Source organism: Cydia pomonella, chromosome 1 (assembly GCF_033807575.1).
Source record: "Cydia pomonella isolate Wapato2018A chromosome 1, ilCydPomo1, whole genome shotgun sequence".
Taxonomy (NCBI): Eukaryota; Metazoa; Arthropoda; class Insecta; order Lepidoptera; family Tortricidae; genus Cydia; species Cydia pomonella.
The window spans coordinates 32,530,940-32,558,113 of NC_084703.1; the positions used below are offsets into that span (position 1 = coordinate 32,530,940).

At 39.8% G+C, this 27,174-nt stretch overlaps 1 protein-coding gene across 2 annotated transcripts in view; it reads right to left on the minus strand.

The window, feature by feature from the left end:
• Positions 1 to 2,170: 2,170 nt before the first annotated feature.
• The window catches only part of LOC133519809 (GTPase-activating protein), a 74,013-nt gene continuing 49,009 nt past the window's right edge, over positions 2,171 to 27,174 (minus strand). Inside the window, exons 10-16 of one of the 2 annotated variants that reach the window (XM_061853921.1) lie at positions 26,195 to 26,289; positions 18,182 to 18,292; positions 16,828 to 16,964; positions 15,202 to 15,343; positions 10,986 to 11,176; positions 9,495 to 9,627; positions 2,171 to 4,947 (exon numbers count right to left, since the gene is read on the minus strand). In XM_061853921.1, the coding sequence (XP_061709905.1) occupies positions 3,435 to 4,947; positions 9,495 to 9,627; positions 10,986 to 11,176; positions 15,202 to 15,343; positions 16,828 to 16,964; positions 18,182 to 18,292; positions 26,195 to 26,289 (2,322 nt within the window). In that variant the 3' untranslated portion in view covers positions 2,171 to 3,434. The remainder of the gene's footprint in view (positions 4,948 to 9,494; positions 9,628 to 10,985; positions 11,177 to 15,201; positions 15,344 to 16,827; positions 16,965 to 18,181; positions 18,293 to 26,194; positions 26,290 to 27,174) is intronic. The other variant, XM_061853930.1, reaches the window with a different exon arrangement.

Sequence of the window (27,174 nt, forward strand, 5' to 3'; positions counted from 1 at the left end):
GATACCAATTAATATTCAAAGTTTCTACAATGTCTACCATATTAAAATTAATGTTTTTTTTGTTGTGCACATGCTTGGTTTAATCAGTTAATAATATTGACATCATAATTATTTACAAATTACTTAAAAGATTTGAAAACCGTACTCTGTATATAGCACTAAAATAGTATAAGAAAGTATTTAATTTAAATAGTATATTGATATAAATACTACCACAAGTTTAGACAGAATTTACCCAATCCGCCCGAGTAACAATAACGATTTCGGACAAATACTACAAAAAAAATTACGGATTGCGAACAAGACAACATTACACAAAAAAAAATCGTACTATGTGAACCGCAATAGGGTTGTTTCCATCTACAAATCTTAGGGCTTAATAGTATCCCAATAAATTCTTATGGATTATAAGAACATGTTAAACTACCTTTAGTGGACCTCTAATGAGCATATTTTTGTAAATATTGAATTTAAAATATCTTTTAACACTCGTCACGTGACCGAAGTCGAAACGACATTGAAGATTCTGATGACGTCACAACTCACGGTTTGACACTGGGCTATAACCGCGAAAATCGAAGTTCGTCATTGCGGGCATTTTTCTCTGTCATTCTAATTACGTCTTATCTTAGTAAGAGTAAAAGAAAAAGATCCCCACAATATACGATTTTCAGTTTTTGCGGTAGGCCCCCCGTTGTCTGTTCCAAAGAGTAAAGTAAGTATATAGGTCTGTTCTCGCACAAAATTTAATAATCTAGCCGTAGCCATTTTGGTAGTGGACAATTAATTGAAGCTTCGATATCTGCACTAAAAATTATTTATTTATTTATTACTTAATAAGCAGGCAGGCAGTTTGACAACTGATATGACCTGTATCCAATATTCATAAAGATAGTTATCATGAACGAGTAGTAGATATAATATAATGTGCTTGTCTAATTTATTTTTAAATATCATAGAAATGCTAATGGACAATAAATACTTTATGATATATAAAAACTCATTATTAAAGAAAACAAAGTTTATTAGCTGGTTAAAAACCCACACGCACGCATACACAGCTTGCCCACCACCTAAATGGCTACAGCTTGAGTATCAAATTCTGCACTGAGAATAGCACCTATATAATTACTTTACTCTTTGGTATGTACATAGTTGTGTCAAACCGTAAACTGTGACGTCATACAATTTTCAAAGAGCGTTTTGGGCGCGAAAGCATGGGTCAAAATATATTTTGTTAATTTAACATATTTAAAGCCGTTTTTAGGGTAAAAGTTAAATTTTAGGGCAACATTTGGTTAATATAGAAAGTATTACAAACGTTAAAAAAAATTGGAAACAACCCTATTACATAATGGAGCGTTTCTATCGACCCGCTATAGACCCGCTCTAGCGAGATGGTTCAACGCCATGAATGTCTGGTCTGATAGGCTTTGGTTTTTAGCTGTCTCCCTCATTTCGGTTGCATCGGGTAAGTAAACCGATTGCGTCGCATGCGGTGGTGAAAATTGGAACTAATCCAGGGTAGCGTCTTTAATATTTAGTACAAGGGTACAAGGTACAAGTTATACATATGGCTGAAATATTAAGAGGGAAGAATAGCTTTGCGATCCTATCGAAATAACGGTACTTTTGTCCGAAGTAATCATAATGCTGTTCGTAATGATATTCGAAATATCTGAAAAAAGGTACCTTCAAACCCCCCTTACACCCTCAGCACAACCCCCACCCTCGAGGACTTTTAGTATGTTTTTTTGGAGACCACAAGGTATAAGTTATACCAATTTTCAAAACTACACGAATTATTTCCCCTGATTGCCAATATACGGGTTATTTTTCTTGAGTTATTACGTCCCAATCTTGAATGAAAAAGGAAGCATTTTACAAAAGTCGCTCGTCTGTAGAGATAAGGCCTCTGTGAACGTAATCCTAGACGATGGTGTAAGGCGCCCATCCCATTATCCACGCAAGAACAATTACTTTATCTTCCAGATTTATTAGTGGTTTTAGATATAATCATACCTACCAACTTTGTCAGTAGAAAAATGCGCGAAATCGAAATATTCTATGGGAACTTCCCATTGGGCAGTCAACTCTACGCGCCTATATTTTTTATTTTTCTACTGACAAGTGGGTGTGCCAGAGATATGACTGTAATAAAAAAAATATGGACGTTAAGTGGAGTTTTTATTTAACAGAATGAAAATAGGTGAAATAAATAACATAATATATTTTTGTGAAATATTAATTTGTACATTACTTTATTTCTTCATAGTTAAATCAAAGTATACCTCCATAAACAGAGGCCTACAAGGCACATAACATACAAATGAGTTTCATTGATAAAACGAAAACCTTGTATCATAAACCAAATGTAATCGTTCAACAGAACAGACTACGATTATTCTTTAATAAGTTGCTACAAATAAAAACTACTGTGCATTTTTCAATAATATTTGACATTAAAAATCTATCAATTGACCGTCATCACGGTAATAGATACGTACAATACAACTCGGAAACATAACAAGTGAATTCGAAAAGTCAGTCAATAGTTAGAATGGCGTACTCCTATCTCGAATCACAAGGCCGTACTGTTAGGCATAATGTAAGGCCAGACTTACACGAGTTTAGAATAGTTCACATTGCAATGCATGTTTTCAGTACATGTACATTAGTTCATTACGTTATATATTAAGCCACATCGATCCTTAAGTACACAGGCTAATAGTAAAGCAAAACATGAAATAGTATTGCTTGAAACAATTGACAAGATCACAATGCAATTGTGAGTTCATAAGATCTCTATTCCGCTACATACGAATTGCCATAAGTGAATACAGCACTCTGCAGCCGACGCTTCTACCCTCCGACAACAACAGCGTCAGTCCTTGTACTCAAATATGCGAGCTATGCAGCAAGTGGGCTTTACTTGTGTGTTACATATTTCTTTTCAATGCATTCGTTGGCAAATAAATCAAATAAAATACATACATTTGAAGTATTGTGAATAATACATTTAACAGTCAATATTTCACTAAATTCAAGACTAATATGTTACAATACAAATTACAAGCGATAAAGACGCTATACGTATAACATAAGTAAGTCTTATACAACAACATTACAATTTCCATTTATTATTGTGCTACAGGAATGAGAGTTGAATGCGCCGGCGACGTCATACAACACTTGGCACCTTTTGAGTATTAATGCTATCATTTAGACTTAACCATACCAGTATTCTTTCAGAAAACTACATACTAAAGGAGGCACACGCTTCAGGTCGACGAAAAGGAGTTCAAAAAATATCATAGAAATAAATACATCTCTAGCCTAGCATTACACTTTACAATAGAACCGTATCGATCGCATCCTTTATCACGAGGAGCGACATTGCGCACGCGGAGAGCAGTACCGGAGCCGCGCGGGGCCTAGAGCCGGATGTCGCTGGTGGCGGCGGCCAGCAGCGAACCGTGCGCGTGCGCGGCGGGGCGCCACGCCGCGTCCGGGAAATCCAGCGCCTCGCCCGCGCCCTCTGGCGGCGCCGCTGGCGCGCCCGCCGCCGCAGGCACCGCACTCGCGGGCGGCTCGCGCGGTGCTCCGCTCGGGATCGACAGCTCTGCTTCGTCGCTACGGACGAACGTGCGACACTGCACGTCATCCTGAGCACCGTACCGGTGCAGACTAAGAAACTTGAGATTTGCCACTATTGATGAGTTTATCGGTCTCGTTGGAAGATTCACAGTAGTGGCGGAGCGTTCGATGCGTTTCGTGCGTGTCTCGGAGGGTGCAATCTCTAGTGATTGCCCGCGCCCGTAGAGCCGCGACTGCCCGAATCGCGGTGTCAGGCGACCGATCAGGTTATCCTCCTTTCGAGAAGATTTGTTCGTAATTTGTAGATCTTCCGGCGGTTTAGACTTCTTCTTAAGGAAAAAAGGCGTCAGCCGCTCCGCAAGCGGTCGAGAGGAATTAGAACCAGTATCATGAACGTTCGAGGTGGAACTCGAAGTTTTTAGTGGTTTCATGGGATTCGATTGGGGTTTTATTGGGTTAGACTTTCGTTGGATACTAATTCTAGAAAATATTCCATAATCTTCTTTCTCTTTGCGATCCGGTTCCCCTGTATTAATTTCACTGGAATCGTTACCGGACTCGTCCTCGCACACCTTGAGCACGCAGTAAGCGTCCCTTTGAAGCTCGTCAAGCAGGCTGTCGTCATTAGACAGTGTGTCAAGTTTACTGGCGGGCCGCGGCTCCGCGGGCTCGCTGTCGGGGTCGGGCAGGCTGCCGGCGGAGCCGCGGCGCGGCGCGGCAGGCGCGCGCTCCGGCTTGGGATGGAGGCGCGCGCGCTGCGCCGCGTGCCCCCGCGGAGGAACGGCAGGTGGCGCCTCCTCGCCCGCGGGTGAGGCCGCATGGCTCATGAAATTCGCCATCAACTCGTACTCTTTGCAGCGATTTGACAGATCGGTGTCCTGTCGCTTCGGCGGGTTGACGTCGGACTTGGGCCTTCGCTCGGGCGGCTTCAACTCAACGTCGACGTACTCGCTGAGCGGCGGCCAATCGGCGGCGTGGGACGCGAGTGTCGCGCGCGAAGGTGAGAGTCGCGCTGGTTTAGGCGGTCGCGCAGGTTTACCGGCCGAGTTGTCGCTGTCCTCGGAGGGCTCCTGCTTGAGGCAAGACATAGTTAAATAGCCGCTCCCCGTGGACTTGTTTGATTTGCCGGAAGAGCGCTCGTCGATGTGCCGCGACAGCTTGAGCGACTCGGTGCTGGAGGCGACGTCGAGCGAGCCGTGGAGCGGCGCGGGCGGCGCGGCGGCGTCGGGGGCTGGCTCGCTGCGCCACGTGCGCCATAGGAAGGCGCCGCCTTCGCCGCCGCCCATGCCCGACATACCCGATCCCGCGCCCGCCAGGTGAAGGTAATTGTCGTCACCGATGGGAGCTTGTCTACAAAATTAATACAAGTTTAATGGGGTATTTGAATATATTTAATAGCATTTTTGTGCGAGCGCACATAAGGTTAATAAATGAAGAAAAGAAGCCTTTAGTTTAGGACTTAGCCTTTAATAACTATGTATTACATAGTATAAAAATTGTATAGAAAATGGATCGCGGCCGCGTGTGTTCGGTACGGCGACCTGTGGCCAAATAGAAAGAGCGTCGGCTGCGCCGGTGGCTGGTGGCGACTTGGCGGGGTTCCTCACCCCCACGCTCGTCTGATGACGTTGTGCGCAGCGGCGCGGACAAATTTTTACAATCGTAATATAATATATAGTTTTTCAGTTGAGTACCGTATTTAGAAAACAAAGCTTGGAAGGTTCGAGATTGAAAAGCTAAATTATAACACTATTGTATACAATACTTATTCTACAAGTCAACTAAAATATTATTTTTTTTACTATAAAACCTAAATAAGTAATGTTAATTAGTAAGTATCTTACAAGGAAAGGTGCCAAACTGTCCGGTTCCGATTTGATTTATATTTACACGACTGCCCAAAAAAAAGAGTGTATTGTTTTCAGGGTTCATGTTTGTATGTATGTGAGTTTCTTTAATCCACCATAATTATATATGTTATAGAGTAGTCTAAAATAACGGACAGTTATTTTTTTTAGCTGCCCAAACTCAGCCTATTGGGAGAAATTGTCCTCCAAATTATTAAAAAATTACTACATCTTCTAACTCCTATAGAAAGTGATGCTCAAGCAACTTGCTAGTTAATGGCTGGTTTGAGTATACATATGTTTGAGAGCAGGTAAAAATAATGAGCACGTGTTTTGTTATATCTGAATAAACCCGAGTGTTTGTAATATATATATATATATATATATATATTATATATAAATTTACGCTTTTGTTATGTACGCTATAAGTTTACACTATTATTATTTTTTCAATTGTACATCGAATAATTTAAAATTAGGAAACTATAGGTCTATAACGAAATCAATCCATAGCTATTAGCTAAGTTGCTCATATGTTTATTTTAAGACTATTTCTCAATAAAAAAAAAAAAAAAAACACCCGTTTTTATGTGTATCTTTAGTGATAAGATATTATAAAACTTCGAATGTCGATTTTTTATGGAAAAAATAAGTTTCAGCCGATATAACAAAACACGTGCTCATTATTTTTCCCGCTCTTAAATATATACCTCTCCTTGTTAGTAGACAAAACGCGCGACACCCGGCCGGCCTGGCCCGCCCGTGTCCCGTTTAGTCTTAAATATATACCTCTCCTTGTTAGTAGACAAAACGCGCGACACCCGGCCGGCCTGGCCCGTCCGTGTCCCGTTTAGTCTTAAATATATACCTCTCCTTGTTAGTAGACAAAACGCGCGACACCCGGCCGGCCTGGCCCTGGCCCGCCCGTGTCCCGTTTAGTCTTAAATATATACCTCTCCTTGTTAGTAGACAAAACGCGCGACACCCGGCCGGCCTGGCCCGCCCGTGTCCCGTTTAGTCTTAAATATATACCTCTCCTTGTTAGTAGACAAAACGCGCGACACCCGGCCGGCCTGGCCCGTCCGTGTCCCGTTTAGTCTTAAATATATACCTCTCCTTGTTAGTAGACAAAACGCGCGACACCCGGCCGGCCTGGCCCTGGCCCGCCCGTGTCCCGTTTAGTCTTAAATATATACCTCTCCTTGTTAGTAGACAAAACGCGCGACACCCGGCCGGCCTGGCCCGTCCGTGTCCCGTTTAGTCTTAAATATATACCTCTCCTTGTTAAACAAAACGCGCGACACCCGGCCGGCCTGGCCCGTCCGTGTCCCGTTTAGTCTTAAATATATACCTCTCCTTGTTAGTAGACAAAACGCGCGACACCCGGCCGGCCTGGCCCGCCCGTGTCCCGTTTAGTCTTAAATATATACCTCTCCTTGTTAGTAGACAAAACGCGCGACACCCGGCCGGCCTGGCCCGTCCGTGTCCCGTTTAGTCTTAAATATATACCTCTCCTTGTTAGTAGACAAAACGCGCGACACCCGGCCGGCCTGGCCCTGGACCGCCCGTGTCCCGTTTAGTCTTAAATATATACCTCTCCTTGTTAGTAGACAAAACGCGCGACACCCGGCCGGCCTGGCCCGTCCGTGTCCCGTTTAGTCTTAAATATATACCTCTCCTTGTTAAACAAAACGCGCGACACCCGGCCGGCCTGGCCCGTCCGTGTCCCGTTTAGTCTTAAATATATACCTCTCCTTGTTAGTAGACAAAACGCGCGACACCCGGCCGGCCTGGCCCGCCCGTGTCCCGTTTAGTCTTAAATATATACCTCTCCTTGTTAGTAGACAAAACGCGCGACACCCGGCCGGCCTGGCCCGTCCGTGTCCCGTTTAGTCTTAAATATATACCTCTCCTTGTTAGTAGACAAAACGCGCGACACCCGGCCGGCCTGGCCCGTCCGTGTCCCGTTTAGTCTTAAATATATACCTCTCCTTGTTAGTAGACAAAACGCGCGACACCCGGCCGGCCTGGCCCGCCCGTGTCCCGTTTAGTCTTAAATATATACCTCTCCTTGTTAGTAGACAAAACGCGCGACACCCGGCCGGCCTGGCCCGTCCGTGTCCCGTTTAGTCTTAAATATATACCTCTCCTTGTTAGTAGACAAAACGCGCGACACCCGGCCGGCCTGGCCCGTCCGTGTCCCGTTTAGTCTTAAATATATACCTCTCCTTGTTAGTAGACAAAACGCGCGACACCCGGCCGGCCTGGCCCGTCCGTGTCCCGTTTAGTCTTAAATATATACCTCTCCTTGTTAGTAGACAAAACGCGCGACACCCGGCCGGCCTGGCCCGTCCGTGTCCCGTTTAGTCTTAAATATATACCTCTCCTTGTTAGTAGACAAAACGCGCGACACCCGGCCGGCCTGGCCCGCCCGTGTCCCGTTTAGTCTTAAATATATACCTCTCCTTGTTAGTAGACAAAACGCGCGACACCCGGCCGGCCTGGCCCGTCCGTGTCCCGTTTAGTCTTAAATATATACCTCTCCTTGTTAGTAGACAAAACGCGCGACACCCGGCCGGCCTGGCCCGTCCGTGTCCCGTTTAGTCTTAAATATATACCTCTCCTTGTTAGTAGACAAAACGCGCGACACCCGGCCGGCCTGGCCCGCCCGTGTCCCGTTTAGTCTTAAATATATACCTCTCCTTGTTAGTAGACAAAACGCGCGACACCCGGCCGGCCTGGCCCGTCCGTGTCCCGTTTAGTCTTAAATATATACCTCTCCTTGTTAGTAGACAAAACGCGCGACACCCGGCCGGCCTGGCCCGTCCGTGTCCCGTTTAGTCTTAAATATATACCTCTCCTTGTTAGTAGACAAAACGCGCGACACCCGGCCGGCCTGGCCCGTCCGTGTCCCGTTTAGTCTTAAATATATACCTCTCCTTGTTAGTAGACAAAACGCGCGACACCCGGCCGGCCTGGCCCTGGCCCGCCCGTGTCCCGTTTAGTCTTAAATATATACCTCTCCTTGTTAGTAGACAAAACGCGCGACACCCGGCCGGCCTGGCCCGTCCGTGTCCCGTTTAGTCTTAAATATATACCTCTCCTTGTTAGTAGACAAAACGCGCGACACCCGGCCGGCCTGGCCCTGGCCCGCCCGTGTCCCGTTTAGTCTTAAATATATACCTCTCCTTGTTAGTAGACAAAACGCGCGACACCCGGCCGGCCTGGCCCGTCCGTGTCCCGTTTAGTCTTTTCGCGCTGCGGCACGTGTTGGTCAATTTTTTTATAGTTGACTACAGCGTATCGAAATGATTATAATTGTCGAGTTGGAAGCCCATACATAAAAAATACGCAATTATAGTTTGGTATACTTAATTCAACCTTAATTACAAAATCTTAATTCAACTATTAATTAAGAAAATCTTAATTCAACTATAAATTACAGTCGACGAGTATAAAATGGTTATTTACGATACAAGTGCAGAAAATAGGAAATTCGCAACGAGTAGTGATAAATTTGCGACACGTTCGTCGAACGACTAATCCTTTGTCTATTGTAAGTAAAACCGCTCGTACTACCTACAAAAAACGTTCTAATTGGCATCTGAGCGCGGGCTAGTCTAACGCTCAAAAAACTAGTATAAGTGCGCTCTCCGCGTATATCGATGATGACATCTCGATGACAAATTTTAGACTGATTCTGTATCGTTCGACTGGCCAGCACTCGGTAACCGTAGAGGGACCACACAGCCTCGCAACATATTTTCCATGACTTCATTTTGAACTGTATTGCAATTCCCATAGAATCGTAATTCAATACCCGGTTAAAGCGAACGAAACTTTTTTTATATAAGTAAGAAGCACGTGCGGTGACTGCGGTGTTACTTATAATAAACAAAGGATTAGCTATTCGGGGCCGGCTACAAAACAAACGGGTATATTTAGGATTCTCAAAGGTTGGCAACGCATAAGTGGTTCCTCTGATGTTTCTTATGTCCATAGGCGGATATATATAATGAGTACGAGTAAAACTCGTGTGTGTGTGCTTACTTGCTGCCGTATTTGGTCTCGCGCGCGAGCGAGCGGTGGTAGACGCGGTGGCGGTGCTCCAGATCGAACATGGCCTCCTGCAGCTCGCGCAGCGTGGCCGCCTCCGCGTCGCGCTCTTCCGATGGTGGGAGATCTGTTCATTAAAAACACAATATATTTTATAATATATATGCAAAAGCATGAAATACGGTAAATCCTATGAGGAAATCTTCTTAAGGCACCTATGAGGATTATTGTGGAAATATTCGCTGTCAATGGGTGTCTCGGTAGCTCCGTTGGTAGAGCGGCAGGCTGGACTTCCCAGAGTCGCGAGTTCAAGTCTCGTCCGAGACAATTTTTTGACTTTTCCTTTATTTGTAACCATTGTGGTATCGCTCGCAGACGTTTCTGCTTCATACAAAATAATTTAGATTGACTCCTATCTTAAACAAACGTGTCCGTCAATTAGTCACTTTCTAGCTCTTCAACAATACTATTACTGTATTTTTATTACTTAAATGTTATCCCCCTTATTCATAAACGTCTACTATAGTTGACAAGCAGCTAATAATCGTTTGTCCCTTTCCATCATACCAATACGTCGGAAAGAGACAAACGATTATTAGCGGCTTGTCAACTTTAGTCGACGTTTATGAATAAGGGGGTATATCCCTAAGCTCCAACATTTTAAGTGGCAGCTACTCCATAGTCAAACTGTCATAGAGAGCATCATTCGAAACGCAACCGCGCGATGTATAAGTGTTACACTAAGGCCTGAGTGGACGCTCGGAGAGGAGCGTTCGGCGGGGCGTGCAGCGGGGCGGGCGAGCGTGAGATAGAGCGTCCTGCGAGTGGCCTCAGCGCACGCTCACCGCTCGTGTGAATCGGTCGCATTCACCATGGCATCGACGTCGGACGACATTCTTGGTTTCTTTTTAGAAGAGCATTTATGGCTCAAAATGTGTTGTTTTTCTACAAAACAAGATCGTAGAAGCAAAGAAAACGGTTTGGAGAATTTCCCACTTTATACGAAACCTTAACATGCAATGGATTAAAAGTGAAAATAAATACTTACTCTTAACGCGTCATAAAAAATATTTTGTTTAAATTTGAACTTTAATAACTGTTAATAGAGTTGAATATTATAACTGCCATATATAGTTGCATATGCGGTAAAGGGTTCATTTACCTTCAATTTATTTATACAGTCTATTTTCGTATAAATTGTGAGATGATAGCCAAATTGCTGGTTTATTTTATATGTCAATAATTAATTGTTTGCTTGACATGACTGCACGCTCTTATCGCCGCTGCAAATCACAAACAGGTTTGAACCTCTCCGCGACGCCCCGCGCGACGCTGCATTGCCCGCTCGGCATTCGCTTTGAGCAGCGTCGACTCAGGACACCAGTATGAGTTTCATTTGTTTAACATGCACGCCGCACGCTCCGCCCCGCTGCACGCCTAACTCGAGCGTCCACTCAGGCCTTACACTTATGTGTCGTGGCCTACCTTGTAACGCGAGCGCGCGCGCGTCCAGCGGCGCGGCGTGCGCCACGAGCAGCGCGTGCAAGCGCTGCAGGTCGCGCGCGGGGTCGAGCCGCAGCGCCAGCGCTGCGGGCCCGCGCAGCGTCTCGCGCTCGCCCGCCTCCGTGGCCTCGCACCCGCCGCACCCCTCCGCCTCCGCCTCGCGTCGGCCGCAGCTAAGGAACATAATAGATGAGAACTGAAGGAACAACCCCTGCCTATGATTTTTGCCAGATCAGTAACATAGTAGACCAAATTAGGATTGTTCATTTTTAGACCACCATTTTTATTTTATTTTCTGAAAATTAGGTTTATATAATATATCAATTTGGATGATTTAGTAATTAGTGGCTCGGTTGAATATTAGATATTTTATTGTAAATATAAGATACGACTTCTCGTAAATTACATGTCGTGGCTAAAGATAAAGCACAAGCTACAACAAGCATTAAAAATAGTGGTCATTGACTATTAATTCTAACTAATGTCAATCACGCGGTTTTGTAAATAATATCGTCTGGAATAGTCGTTTTATTCGAATCCCTAAATCAATAATTTCAAAATACGCTCAATTTGTATAAGCTGATTTCAGAAAATCTGGGAAAGTAGTTACTAGTGGTAAAAGGTGGAAAAAAAATCCCAGTAGTTACCACTGGTAAGAACTTGGTGGTAACTAATGGTAATAACCCGAAAACCTGCCTAAGTTATATAACTAAGTTTTATTGCCAACCATAACTTAGGGGACCACAAAACCAATGTAATTTAACATCGTATGTTTTGCAAGTGATTCGATTTGTAAGGCGATTTGATTCTTAAAATTGTTACAAGCGTTAAGAATTGCTGTGGTCGCTTAACACCCAGTGGATTATTTCTACCGGCTTGTCACCATCGATGTATAAGAAATATAAGTAAACTGCAACATTTAGATATTGTATTACATGTCAATTTTGCTAGTTATATCATTTTATTTCAGGTTATCACATGATGCCTATTTAGATACGGCTGTGGGATATGTGCAAATTTCTAGGGAAAACGGAGAATGTGAAGTTAAAGCAAAAATAGTGCCTAAGCACAGAGTAAATAACAAACCATACACTGTTGTTTGCAGAAGAAAGTTATATAGATTCAACCTGTGCGGCTGTAGCAGTTGGTTGCAAGCACTCAGTGTTGCTTCACTTCTGGTTGGTCAACAAGAGTCTAGAACCTAACGCTAGACGAAGCCATCATTGTCAGTTGCTTGTGGAGAACATGTTGAACATATAGGTATAGTTACACTTATTTGGGAAACTTATATTTCCTAAATTACTTAATAATAAGAGCACTTTTATTGTAAACAAAAACATGTTTTAGTTTTCACAACTCTTTATTATTAGGTCTTGTCCACCATGATGTCAGCTGCTGGAACTCAACTTGTACCTGGAAATTAAAAATTATTTATTTTCAGATTAATGCTGTATTTTGAGTATGACTATGTATTCTTGTATGTATATTATTTATTGCCCAGCCGGTGAGAAGTAACACATACGCCTGTTTATTGAATTTAACTTCAAAACAGTAAAACGGTAGTAGGACACTATCTCTGTTAAACGGTAAGCCTATAGATTAGATACTTTGGCTAGGTCCATTACCACAGAAAATAAATAGGTAGAGAAATGAGTTTTTTTAATTTTTGTAGTAAAATAATATTAATTATATACTTACATCGACGTGATCCTCACAGGAATAACACTTGAACTACTTACGTATTCCAAATTTACTTCACGACTACACGTAGGTCTTCGCGGATTTGAACTATGTACTGTTTTTGTGAATCATTCCCACACGTAAGAACAAGGTTTTTGATAACTTAAGCAATCAAATCTACCTCTGTTTATTAATTATATCGCAGAAAATTTCGGAAAACTGTTTGAAAACCTTATATCTCGAAATGGTTTTCGAAATAGAACATTACAAAAAAATGAACAATCCTAATGATGCCTTCTTTCAACGTCAATACTGTCGAACGAAAAGGTCAGAATTAGCTAGCGACCGAATAATACCTATATAGTCGTATAAAAATAAATCGGACAAGTGCTAATCGGACTCGCCCATTGAGAGTTTAAAATTTTAATTTAAATGCTATTATTTTATTTGAAAAAAATCTGATTGTTCCCTGTATTTGGAGTATAATACGATATTACTTGCCAAATTTCATAATTCTATAGTCCGTTTTATTAGTTGCAATTGCTCACGATATTAATTATGAGTATCTGTCCGCAGAACAAAAGGCTCGCAAAGAAAAATAATAAATTGAGAGTGTATCTCAATAAGATCATCATGATCATTTAAGAGCATGGCTCTTGTCGGTGGAGTAGACGCCAGTTATCACGGTCCTCGGCCAAGTTCTTTAGGTCCCTTGCACACAAAGACACATTTGCTTTTCCTTTTAGTCGCTGCGTATAGCTTGCTCGTGGTTTTCCTAAAGAGTATGATGTCAGACAGTAATATAACTGATTATTATTTGTTATCTTTACTTTTTATTTCATATCCTATCCTGTTTTATCCTAATTAAAATATTATATAGATATATGTCTTACACATCCATATATGTATTCGTAAAAAAACATAGGCGTAACACAGAAAGAACAACATTCTTTCCATTAGGCATATGTCTGTCAGTGGGTGTCTGATGGTTGAACATAATTATAATAATGATAAGCAAAAATAGAATACATATAAAATTTATATTATATGCAGGCGAGGGCGGCATTTTTCAGTTTTTGCCCTGCCTTGAAAAAAATCTAGATCCGGCGCTGCCACAGGCATCTAATACTCATCGAGACAATTCTAAAAACACAGTTAGGTTGCGTTGTTCTATCACAGAGTTCCTATGGTCACCTGTCCCTGTCCCCAATATCGGATCAGTTCGATGGTACCATAATATAGCATTATATGCAGAATTTGACATCAATCGGAAACCGGGAAATGGGTCTAATTTAGCTTCCAAGATCTGACCCACACAAACATACATACTAATAGGGCAATTTAAATAAAAGCTTGTAAAAAGCAGAGATGTGACTTATCTAAGATAAAAGTATCTAAAATACTGATACAAAATACGTTATTTCATCTTGTGTTTGAAATACTTTTTTTGAAAATATTTTGTATCTTGGATTTAGATACTATCTTTTCGTATTTTAATATTTTGTAAATACTTTTTTGCTAAAGTACTTTTTATAATTAATTTCACCCTTTTATTTTCAAAACGATGCCTGTTGGTGTTGCAGCTTTACATTTCTACCTACTTCGAAAATTGTAACCGCCTTTTAATGTGAACTGCGAAAATAAATCGAAGTTTGCATGTTACCGTCTCACTCACCTAAATATTATATAATGGGAGGGTGAAAGAGTTTGCACATCACAGTGACAAGACGTGGCTTTCCATTAGAAAAGGGTCCTTATGCGCATGTAGCATAAAGACATTAGTCATGGAAAGCCACAGACAGTTGGTTTTGTCTGCTGTTGTCGCTTCGTGGTCTCGTCGCCATTACAATACAATATACAAAGAATAAAATATGTGTTCCTCTGACTTTTAAATCATTGGTTGTTGTGTACAGTCAGCGTCAAATACTTTGTAGCAACCAAAGTAGCCAAATAGTTCACCATATATTTAGTATGGTGTACCGAACTATTTGGCCACTTTGACTGCTACAAAGTATTTGACGCTGACTGTACCATCAGCCGCAAAAGTGCATGGCGACTTTATCAATGAATTTATTCACAATTTCTCAATACAATTTCGCAGCTCACTGTACATGATACCTACCTACTTAGCCCCCTAACTAACCCTAACCCTACACTGAGCATGGCCCGACATGTTTTGGCTGGTTTTTTAATAACAAATTCGGATGATTAAACGGTTTATCCCAAAAAAAGTCGAGATCTAAATGGTAAAACTAACAAAGACGTTTTGCATTGTAGGTAATGCAATGTATTAAGGTAAATAAACATTAACAACTAAAACGGAGTTTTGTTTTAAAAAGGATTTCATCTTAAAAAAGTATTTAGAAGCATTTATTGCAAATACCATTTCCAAAGGTATCTTGTATCTGATATCTTAGATACTTGACTACCTAGTATCTTGTTTTTTAGGTACTTTTTATAGAGTGTCTTGTACATCTCTGCTAAAAAGTGGTGGATGAGTGAGTCAGGCGACACGTACCACGTCCACTCGGTGTCGGCGTAGTAGCCCTTGTGCGGCGGCGAGGCGGGCGAGTGCCGGCACAGCGCCGTGAGCAGCCGCACCCACTCGGCGCGCTCCACGCAATTGCTCGCCTGCACGAACAGCACGCGCTCGCGGTGCACTACACAAAACATACAATATTTGATCAACTTTTTCTTGTCATTTGTTCGGGCACGTCAGAGGCACGAGTGAGAAAAGGTAAGCGTTATCGGCGCCATGCATTGGGGAGGAACGACATTATTCGTGACCGTTCGACAACATGACGACGAATGCTAGACAATGAGAATTCTGTACGTAAGGCTTTTATCTATTCTGTGTCTAGGTTACTATGTGACACCACGTATTTAAACACCATCAAGTTCACTAAATAAAATTACGTAACTTTGTGCTAGCGCCCATCCCATTATGGGCCATCTAAACTAAATAATGGGATGTCCCTGAAGTAAAGAGACAAATTTATTTCCATAAAATGTAATATCAGATAAACGATAAAAGTTATAATTTTGGTTGTAAGTTGCAAGAAAATTAATTAAATAATTAGATTGATATCGCTTTTGCCATCGCCCACCTCTTAAAAATATTTTTTCTTAAATTGTTCGCGGCCCGTCACCTTACGGCTTTTCACGATTTCGTGGCTGCGAAATCGTGAAAAGCCTTTGGCCATATAAAATGTTTTCTCAAAAAATTGGCTTTTGATACAATTTTTTGGTTCTATGTCACATCCATATGACTGAATGGAAATTAAGGAATATTTGTATGGAAATATTGCCTTCATGAACATCATTGGGGTTCGCCGGAACATTGGTTCAACAAACGTCAATAAACGCTGAGTACTTTTTCCAGTTAACTTTTATAAACTTTTCGTCTCTCTTTTTGCATGTTTCTCTTGGTCCAAGTAATTTGGTTCATATATGTTTTTAAACCTAGATCGTGCCTTTTTCATTCTGGCGTCAGCCAGCTTTGATACTTTTAATTTATCCGCTGCCATTCTGACGGACGTTAACGGAGTCTTATTAAAAATCAATTTAACTCGGTTAATGTCCTATTTCTTCCCAGAACCTTCTTAAAACTAATCTCAACCGTTTCTTCATAATGTCTTTTTATTTTATATATACTAGTTTGTTTAGCTCTTCCTTGAAGAAAGTGTTTGAATGTATCTTTTTTAATATGAGACTCGTAAAATAAAGGCAATTGTGAAAAACCCTATTAGAAAGTCCTTCATATTCCGATGCTTAAATTAAAAAAAAAAACTAATAAGCAATAACGAAATTCCCGCTTGAAATGACAGACAATGAAACCATAGAAAGCAATGACATCAAAACTTTACTTTTGTTTTAGTAAAATTTTCAGCCAGTAAGACTTTGAAAGTTGTCTCTTTACTTCCGGGACACCTTTAAGCGGGGTTCACTGACTAACAAGACTACATAAAACAAGAAACGACGAGCAATTTAATGTACACTCAGTATGGTTTGAGTTTTGTGCAATATAGCGCTGTATGATTCTTCTATTTTTCTCTTTTTGTAATCTTTGACTACGAGCCATGAGAGAAGTCTATCTGGTATGCAAAACTGGTTTGACAACAAATAGATGTTTGTGGGGGCGCACCTATTTGGAAAATATTGTTGGCGCCGAGCGGCGCGCCGGCGGTGGGGCAGTCGACGGGCGCCACGGCCAACACGCCCGCCAGCGGCAGGCGGTGCGCCGCAGCCTTCGCACCGCAGCGCGACCACGTCAGCTCGCCGCTGGAAACATAACATCATCATATACATGCACGACGCACTCGCGCTTGCCAACCGTGAGGTTGCATAACAATATCAAACTTGTAATATGATAGATACTCATCAATACAGGTTGGGTAAGGCCGGTAAAAGCTAGACGTAGACGCTCCAACCTTCTTTAATTGGAATTTGCCAGCATACATAAAAACAGCCTGTCCATCGCTTGGGCCTTATTCGCTCACTATTAATCTTGGGTTATGCGGCCTTTACGCTTGTTAGTTTTATTCATCATTACTTTATCATAAAAAGACGAAGGCAAATATGTCACATAAAGTTCGAGGCTGTAGTGTTTATAGTGAGATTTTTCTAACATCACATATTTGACACATGACATTTGATGTTTGAAGTGATGTGGCTAAGACAACATAATATGTCAAATCCAGCAATCGGATCGATTACAGTTACGATTTGTGAGATCGAATCGATTACCTATTATAAAAAATCAATATTAGGAACCTGCACAGCAGTCATACATGCAAATTATACTGCTAGTGACTACTTAGTATTAGCAAAATCGGGCATTTTTAGATCCAAAGTCAACTAAATTCAAATACAAGCAAAGTCAAAGTCCAAAAATACGAGCCAAGGTAACCAGATGTGAAAGAGAAGAATCCAAAAATAAAGCCAGGTGAAAAATACGAAAAGAAACGGAATATGCGCACAGTAAGGCGGAGAAACTTCGACAGACTGCGCATTTGACATTTGACAAACGAATGATTTTAACGTCAAATTTGATCCGCTCAGAAATCGACATATTTTTTGCAAATCGTACGGTAAAGATCTATTATTATAATGGATTTTTAAAAGTATTTGTTTCAGTTAATGTTTTCTTAGTTATAATACCTTATTTTTGTATTTTCTGTAGGTTATAAATATATCGATTTTATCGATTATCTTTAACTTACGAATATGTTACCCGAATCGAAAAAAATGATTTGACCACAACGCTGGTTTTAAAAAAAAAGACCCTTAGGACGTAAATATGCAACACATCTGTAGTAATAGGCCCAGACCTATTACGGCCAATTTCTCGAAAGGTATTGAAGTAATATTATTTGTTCACGAACTGTCGAGTCGTATGGGTTACTATGGGAACACACTAATAATATTAGCCTAATACCGCTCGGAAATGCGCCCTAGGTCTGACAAGTGATTCGGCCGTGGTTGAGTGAAGTGGGTACCTGGTGAGACGGAAGTGGCGCCGCTTGGCGTGCGCCTGCGCCGCGCGTGCCCAACGCCGCCGCGGCGAGCCCACGCCGCCACGTACGCCCTCCGACCGCTTGATCATCGTCCTTAGAACACAAACCCACAATGCTGTAGTAAGCCCGTAGAACGACCAAAAACTCACACACCACATTTTACCTCTACGTTTACACAATATAACACCTCTATCTACGCCACTCACCCCGGTCCGAGAACCGTGGACACAAAATATTTTATTAAGTAAGTACTTCTTTTTGGGTTCGTTCAAGATAAGTATATTTATTTCGTAACACTAGAGTGAGAAATTTGGAGATACACAAATATTTACGATAATAGGATCACCAGTTAATATCAAAGCCACAGGTTGATTTCAAGGAAATAAATACTCCGACGTCACGAACTGCAGTAAAATCAAAACAGAGGAAAGTGAAATACATATTCGAATAGCAAGGTAAGCTGGGGCCACAGATTTAGGATTAACTAGATACCGCCAGTACAATACTTGGGCGTGTTTTTAAGTAGTAAAGTGCACTACTTCTCGCTCAGTGGTGCTCATGACATCCCAAGTGTCAGACGTTTATTGCCACGCAACAAAATTGTAGCATAATTAACTGTGCGAATACGACGAGCGTGGTTAGTCGTGTGAAAGGTGACATTTCTTTTCCTAAGTAGGTTATTTTGGTATTAAATAATCGCCTTATTTAATTTAAAATCATTTATTTTCAATTTGTAATGATGTCGTGACGTTTATACCAAGATAGTCAAAAGACAGTGTCTTTACGAAGTACGCCATCCATTACGGCTTATATTTGATGCATCACTAAAGGCATTTTATTTGTAGGTCGCAATGGACAGCAAACAAACGATACTTTCGTACATCGTTTAGTTGCATGGTAGGAGGGATTTTCTCATATTCTGTCGATTTTAAGCCACTATAGTCTATTTTTTTATCCCGTAGACTAAAATGACATTTCATGTGTTGCTGGTTTTTTACGTCTTATAAATAGTGATGTGCTACAACCGGTACTAGCCAAAATAAACTATTGGGAGTTACTTATATAGGCATGTAACACCATTTTGAAGCATTTAGAAAGTTTGTATCCAGATCTAAACACAATATTTCTAATATTTCAAAGCGATTTTTAAATGTTTGAGTGGATTAGTAGTGAGTAGATTTTATTTACTGTTTACTTCCTATCATGTAGTGAGTAGATTTCATTAATTGTTTATTTTGAATCTAAAATTATTTTAATATTTAAAGATCAGCACTATTTGTTGTAAGCCGGTCACATTATTTCTACGTTTGACATTTGTGGTTGTCATTTTAGTCTACGGAATAAAAGAACAGACTATAGTGTTGTACAAAGCGATGTTTCATGTAGTATCGCTGTGCAATTCGATTTATAATCGATGTTTGTGACGGTTTCGTGTTACGAAGATCTTTATGAAGTTTTAAGCTTAATTATAAAGTGAGAGATTATATAATATTATTAATATTGTTATTCTTCATAATAAATAAATAAATATAAATAAAAATAAAAATAGCCTTTATTATTGAAGTTTTTTTTTTTACATTTGTAAGTATATTTATTTATCATTTCCATCGGCAACTCCAACTCGTCCCTTGACGAAGGCCTCTTCCAAAGTCTTCCATTTTGGTCTATTTCTTGCAACACTCATCCAAGCTTTTCCTCCAGTCTTTCTTAGGTCGTTGGACCATCTGTACTGTTGTGGCCCGCTTTTTCTGGTGTTATATCTTGGGCACCACTCCACAAGTTCTCTAGTCCATTTATCTTTGTTTTCCCTCATTATATGGCCAGCCCATCTCCACTTTTGTTGATTGATCACTGATGATAGGGTTTTGGTCTTGGATTTTGCTTTTATGGTAGTTATTTTCACCCTATCTCTTAGCTTTATATTTAAAATGGTTCTTTCCATGTTGTTCTGGCAAACATTTAATTTTTGTTCCTGTTTTTTAGTAAGTCCCCATGTTTGACAACCATATGATAAGACTGGTATGATACAACTTTTGAAAATTTTAAATTTCTGTCCTGTAGGTATTTCTTTGGCTTTTAGGACATCTTTCAATGACCAAAATTTCTTCCAGGCATTTGTGGTTCTCCTCTGCAGCTCTTTGTCCGTCTGGTCTTCCGGTGATATTACTTGTCCTAGGTATACATATTCATTCATATACTCTATTTCATTTCCATTAACGTCTATTGGTGCCTTAGCACTGTTTGACATTAGTTTTGTTTTTGACATGTTCATAGATAGGCCAACTAGTTTGCTCTGTGTGTCTAGTTCTTCTAACATGATTTTCAGGTCTGTCGGGTTATCTGATACTAGTATTAGATCGTCAGCGAACCTTAGGTGATTTAGTTTTCTGCCTAGAATATTGAGCCCATAGTTTTCCCAGTTCATTCTTCTAAAAACACTCTCAAGAACTGCAATAAATATTTTTGGGGATAACGGGTCACCTTGACGAACACCCTTCCTTATTGGAAATTCTACCCTTGACGAACACCCTTCCTTATTGGAAATTCTTCACCTAAACGTTCTAGTTTAATTTTAGCCGTACTGTTGGAGTAAATTTCTTGTATTATTCTAATATATTTTTGTGAGATTCCTTGTTCGTTGAGTGTTTTCCATATTTCCGTATGTTTTAAAGAGTCAAATGCTTTATTATAGTCGACAAATGCTATGTAATAATTCATTTGGTATTCCTGGCATTTTTCTGTGATTTGTTTAATTACTAGTATATGATCAATTGTTGAGAAATTTTTACGGAATCCCGCTTGCTCTCTTGGTTGGTTTTCTTCCAAGGTTTTCGTTATTCGTCCCAAAATTAGTTTTGAAAAGATCTTGTATAAATTACTCATCAAGCTTATTGGTCTATAGTTGTTAATTTCGCTTTTGTCTCCTTTCTTATGAAGAAGAGTGATTGTAGTTTTTGTCCATTGTTCCGGTATGGTTTCCTGTATCAAGATTTCATTGAAAAAGTCAGTTAGTGGTTTTGATATGTAGTTGAGGGCTGCTTTTAAAATTTCATTGCTAATGTTGTCTTCTCCCGGAGATTTGTAATTTTTTTGTGTAATTACTGCATACTCTACTTCTCTCATTAAGAAGTCTGGAACATTATTATTTTTACTTCTGTGATGATTTTCTATTGTTACTTGGCTGTCACTATATAAGTTTTTGTAAAATTGTGTGGCTGTATTTAGGATTTGTAATCTTTTGGATTCTTGTTTTTTAATATTTCTGTTTACAGATGGTATCCATGAAGTTTCTTCTTTGAGCTCTTTTATAGCTTTCTTAACTCCTCCTGTTTTCTCTATGCAGTTTTGTATTTTATCTAATCTGGTTCTATATCTGTGTTGTCTAATGCTATCATTTATTCTTTTACTAATACTGGTTATTTCTTTTCTATTTTTTGTCCTGTCTGTAAATAATGCCCTCCGTAGTGTAATAAGATTGCTTGCTTCTGGCCCTATTTTATCTTTTTTCTCTGTTTTTAATCTGAATTTATTACTTAACTCTTTTAATCCTTTTTCCAATATGTTATATTTATCTTGTATACTCGAGACTTGGTATGTTTTTGCAAGTTCCTCTGACAAAGTGTTCCCATACTCTTCAGGTATGGATTGAGGGATCTGTATCCTGTTGCTCTTTATATGTTTTCTTGAGTGTCTTGGAGTTATTCTTCATATTGTAGTGTATTTCTCAAATCTGGAGCACTGACTGTACTGGAATCGCTTGGCATTTTTTGTCCATTAACTCGATTTATATTCGTTATTAACGTAAAAAATATGTGGCATCGCTAAATACTACTAATATTTACAAATCAAAAGCAAAGTATATTCTCTATGAACACCTGCATTTTAAATTAAGCTTATAACACAAACTAAGTACAATCGTGTGCACTGTAAGCAACCGTGAGGACAATTCTTAAAGTGGTTGCCTTTTTGTATTGGATTAAAATTCAGACAGTGACAAAACGTACAGTTATTAGTACTTAGTTAGAGTACCAGATGCCACATAGCAACGGTGGTCCGATAAGCTGTTTTTTTTAATTCTACGTCGGAGGCAAACAAGCATACGGCTCGCCTGATGGTAAGCAGTCTCCATAGCCTATGTACGCCTGCAACTCCAGAGGAGTTACATGCGCGTTGCCGACCCTAAACCCCCCCTCGTTTAGCTCGTTGAGCGTTGGTTAAGTCTTGATCAAGAACAATGAATACTAAAAGAAAGATGAAGTCAGAAAATGTTACCCTACGCGGACTAAGTTCAATGTAAAATTCCGCGAACTGGATTATTACCCGATAAAATGTTACATACTAGGAATAGCAAGAATAAAGTCACGGGTATATTTAAATGACGATAAGTATAATATTGCACTAGTGGTAAGTACAACTTTTTGACTTCTGAGCCATATTTTGATATTTCTATGATATGGGTTCGTTTTAGGGACAAAGTGTAGTTGACATTTTTTGTGTGTAACTTAATAAGCTTTCACTTCGCCTTACACAATATTGATATTAAATCCATAGCTACAGAAAAAAAAAGAAAAAAACGGTTACCTATCATAATGTCGAAATTCGTTTTTCCGAATATTATTAGCCCGAAAACGTTTCCCTTTTTTCCACTTCGCGTAATTATTGTTTGCCCGAAATTACGTTTCCCATATTATTATGTCCCCTATTTTTATTTCGTCGCAATTTCATTTCGCTTATGATTCGAATCGCCACTTATTGAAATCCCGAAGTTTCATTTGCCAACTAATTTATTTGGCGTAAAGTTTTACTTCCGAAATATTACTTTTCCGCTGTGTCAAAACATCGAATCGCACAGTTTGTTTCCGCGGTGTCGCAGTTCTAACCTAACCTAACCCACTTTTCTAGCGCCAGTTTGTTTCCGCGGGGTCGCAGTTCTAACCTAACCTAACCCACTTTTCTAGCGCCAGTTTGTCTCCGCGGGGTCGCAATTCTAACTTAACCTAACCCACTTTTCTAGTGCCAGTTTGTTTCCGCGGGGTCGCAGTTGTAACCTAACCTAACCCACTTTTCGTGCCAGTTTTTTTCCGCGGAGTCGCAGTTGTAACCTACTTAACCCACTGTTCTAGCACGAGAGTCGCAAAAACCAAATCATAACACAAAAAAGCGACAAGCAACAAATTTCCAAATGCCGGGAATAATTAATAAAATTTGTTGCAATTTTTTTTTATGGCATTCGGTGTAATGATATTACGGGAAATGAAATTTAGGTGTAACGTAGCATCGGAATTATGAAAAGTGGGGTAACAAATCAGTTGTCAAACAATAAAGTTGGCAAACGTTCTTCGGGCTATTGAGTTTCGGGAAAACGTTAATTCGGGGAAACAAACCAGCGGCGTTTCGTAAGTATGGTAAACAAAGCAGATGGATTTTAAAAAATCGGGGAACTGTTTTCGGACAAGTGAAAATCGGACAAGTCAGTTTCGGAAGATCGATAGGTTACCGAAAAAAACAAATAAGTCGCATACTTTTTCCAATGCCATCTGATCCCCGTGGTCTCCGAAGCTCAAATTTTATGACACGCAAACAGTGATTCCAGAAATTTTAGGTGTGAAATTTGATTACTGTCACTATTTTTTGAACCCCATTTAAGACCTAAAATCTGTTTTTGCAATCACATTTAACGTTTTCCTCCGTTAATTTTAGTAACTCGTGCACTAATTATTGATCTAGGCGATTGGTTAAATTTTTCTGTAATAAAACAAGTGTATAAAGTTGTAAAGGGTAAGAGGAATCTACCGTTACGCAATTTAAAAAAATCCGTCCAGTATGCTTAGCTACAGGATGTACTGAAGCATCAGTACTTCAACCCATTACCCTACATTCTGGTTAATGCCTGAATATATGCCTATTAAAGTATACTGTTTTATGTATAAGCGCTTAATCTGGGTTCAACAAGTGATTTTTATAGCAAGATGTATGTTTTCCGCAAAGATCTCTAGGACTATTTTGTGTAGAATTTAATAAGCTTGAATGTTGCCTTACACGATATTTTCGTGAAGGACGTAGATTTAGAGTAAACCGCGAATTTCTCCTGTATGGTACCCTTTTTCATGGTGGCTGCGATTCCTCGAGGTCCCCAAATGTCAAATGGTGTGGGCATGAAAAAGGGGCCTTTAATTTATATATATATACCAAATTTCATGACAGTTCCCGAGATTTCGAGGTTGGTCCTAATCCGATTGTGCTATATAGACCTCTTTATAAGAATAACATTATTATCAATTATCATAGTACAACATAGGTTTATCGACATGGTATCAGCGTTATTCGTCCCATTCGGTTTTCGTTCATCTCTTAAATTCCTCTCATTCTGTATTCATCACTGATTCTTTTTTCGTCTTGTTCGCTATATGTCCCTGTCTTCCTAAGTCCAATTCTGTAACTTGTCTCATTCTTAATAATAAGTCTTATTCGTTTTCGTCACGGTCTTCCTAGGACTCGTTCTTCAATAGTCCCTATCGATTTTGGTGTCATTCACTTAAACGCCTCAACTTTATCCATACGTTCGATGCTGGTCACATTCGTAATCAGTCTCATTCATTTTTAGTTCAATCCTATGTTCGTTACATTCATTTTGCGTCTCAATCGCTATTTGTAACTATCTTTTCCCGTCAATCTTAAACTATCATTACTAAATTAAGATCAAATTAAGATTCTCAAGTATTAAAGGTTCAGGGTCCCCATTTTTTACCCTGTATATATTTCCGGAGTTGCACCAAGAAACATTGCTTCATAAGTAGGCAAATTTAAAAATAATCAAAAGCCGTAAACTCGTAAATTTTAATTTGTTTATTAAACTATGAATAGTTGATCCGGTGAAAAAAGTTATGAATAGCGATTAAGGCGTACATCGTTCGGGACGAGTAGCGAACATGCCCAAAACAGAACGAGACTAGTTGTCAATAATGGCAAAAAAGGAAAAGACCAATAACGAAAGTGACTAAAGGTAAAAGTGCGAATGATACTAAACACAAGAGAGACAAACGTAGTCCTAGGAAGATCGTGACGAAAAACGATTAAGACTTATTAAGAATGAGACAAGTTACAGAATTGGACTTAGGAAGACAGGGACATATAGCGAACAAGACGAAAAAAGAATCAGTGATGAATACAGAATGAGACGAATTTAAGAGTTGAACGAAAAACGAATGGGATGAATAACCCTGGTACCATCGACATATACCCGTGACTATATTTTGCTTTACTATTCCTGGTGTCATTTTTATCTGTCAATCCAGTCCGCGGAATTATGAAGTCAACTTTTATTTAGTCAGGCCACTATTTTATAAGAACAGTTTTTTTGTACTTAAGTAGTAGTATCCATTGTCTGATGTAGAAGATATAAAGCTGGTAATGAAATAAGAGAAATAAGGTAGAATTAACTTTATTTGGGCATATTATTGTGTCCAGATTATGTTAATGTCTCCTCAGTAATGCGAGATTATAAAACTAAATGTATATTTGTAAGTTAGTCAGTCAGTATACATAAAACTATGGATAGAATAATAATAGATAATTAGGCATAGTTTTATGTATACGCATACCCACATACCACACATGTATTCTGTTAACATATTCAGTGTTTTCAAATCGTATACCCTATTTTTTTATTATTGTATACGAGCCTATTGTGTCCCACTGGGCAAATGCCTCCCCTACCCTATTTGATGCATGAAATTGATTCCATGAGAAGATGAGTACAAACTAAAATGCTGTGCAGTTTTTTTAATACAAAAAGCGTTAATTGTATCTATTAATGTATGTAATGAATATTGTGAATCATACCCATATCTGTTCCGCGTGAGGCATAAACAAAGAAACATGTAGTTAGAAGGATTGTAGATAGTGTGTAGTAAGGAAGGATGGTATAAAGTTGGAAGAGTTGTGTACGATGTGTAAGTGTAGGGGAGAATGCAGACTAGGAGCCCCGTTACTTACCCCTCCTTGAGCAGCACGGGCGACTCCTGCACGCTACTGCTCTGCGTGTCTGAACTCGTCGAGATTATCTCCAAGAATTGTTTTATTGCTTGCACCTGCCGAGGAAAACTGCCTTTCAACAATCGTTCGGTAGTTTGTGTTTTAGCAAATAACTAAACAGGCTGTTACATTTTTTTTTAATAGTTTTTCACAAAGGAATGAGATTGGAAGCTCTAATTTTCAACAATGGTCTTTTATGTCAATAATATATGAGCAACATTGGAGAGAAAAAAAATAACAGTTTTAGATTTCATCGGATATTGTGGACACTATTATTATATATTATTAAATGTTGTGCAGGGTATTATGCTCTTTAAAATGCATCCTTTGGTTATAGTTTCAAACAAAAGCTGTGGGCGCAATTCTGCAAAGGCTATCCCGCTACACCCTTTACTTACACGCATCTCTATTGCGATACCACTATTATATCAGGACCATAGAACTATATTTTACGTAAATCCTTGTTTGAAAAGTCCAACAACTAAAATGAGGCACTAAATTAAGAATGTTTAAATTTATTTAGCAATTATGGATCTAGCGATGTCTATTTTATTCAAATCCGCTGAATACGAGGGTGGATTGAAAAATTCGCGGCCTGAATATTAAAAACAAAACAGAGGTTTTTTAATTTATTTTTATTTCTCTACATGGTCCCCGTCGAGTTGAATGCACTTGTTCCATCTGGATTCCAGAGCCATTACACCACTTTTGAAGAAGCTTTCCTCGAGACCTTCAAAATAGGCATCCACCTCAGCTTGGACCTCGGCGTTGCTTGAAAATTTCATACCACCCATATGTTTTTTTTAAATTGGGGAACAGATGAAAGTCCGATGGTGCTAAATCGGGTGAATAGGGTGGGTGGGGCAATAATTCAAACCCACATTTGGCAATCTCCGCCATCGATTTTAGTGACGTGTGAACACGTGCATTGTCCTGGTGGA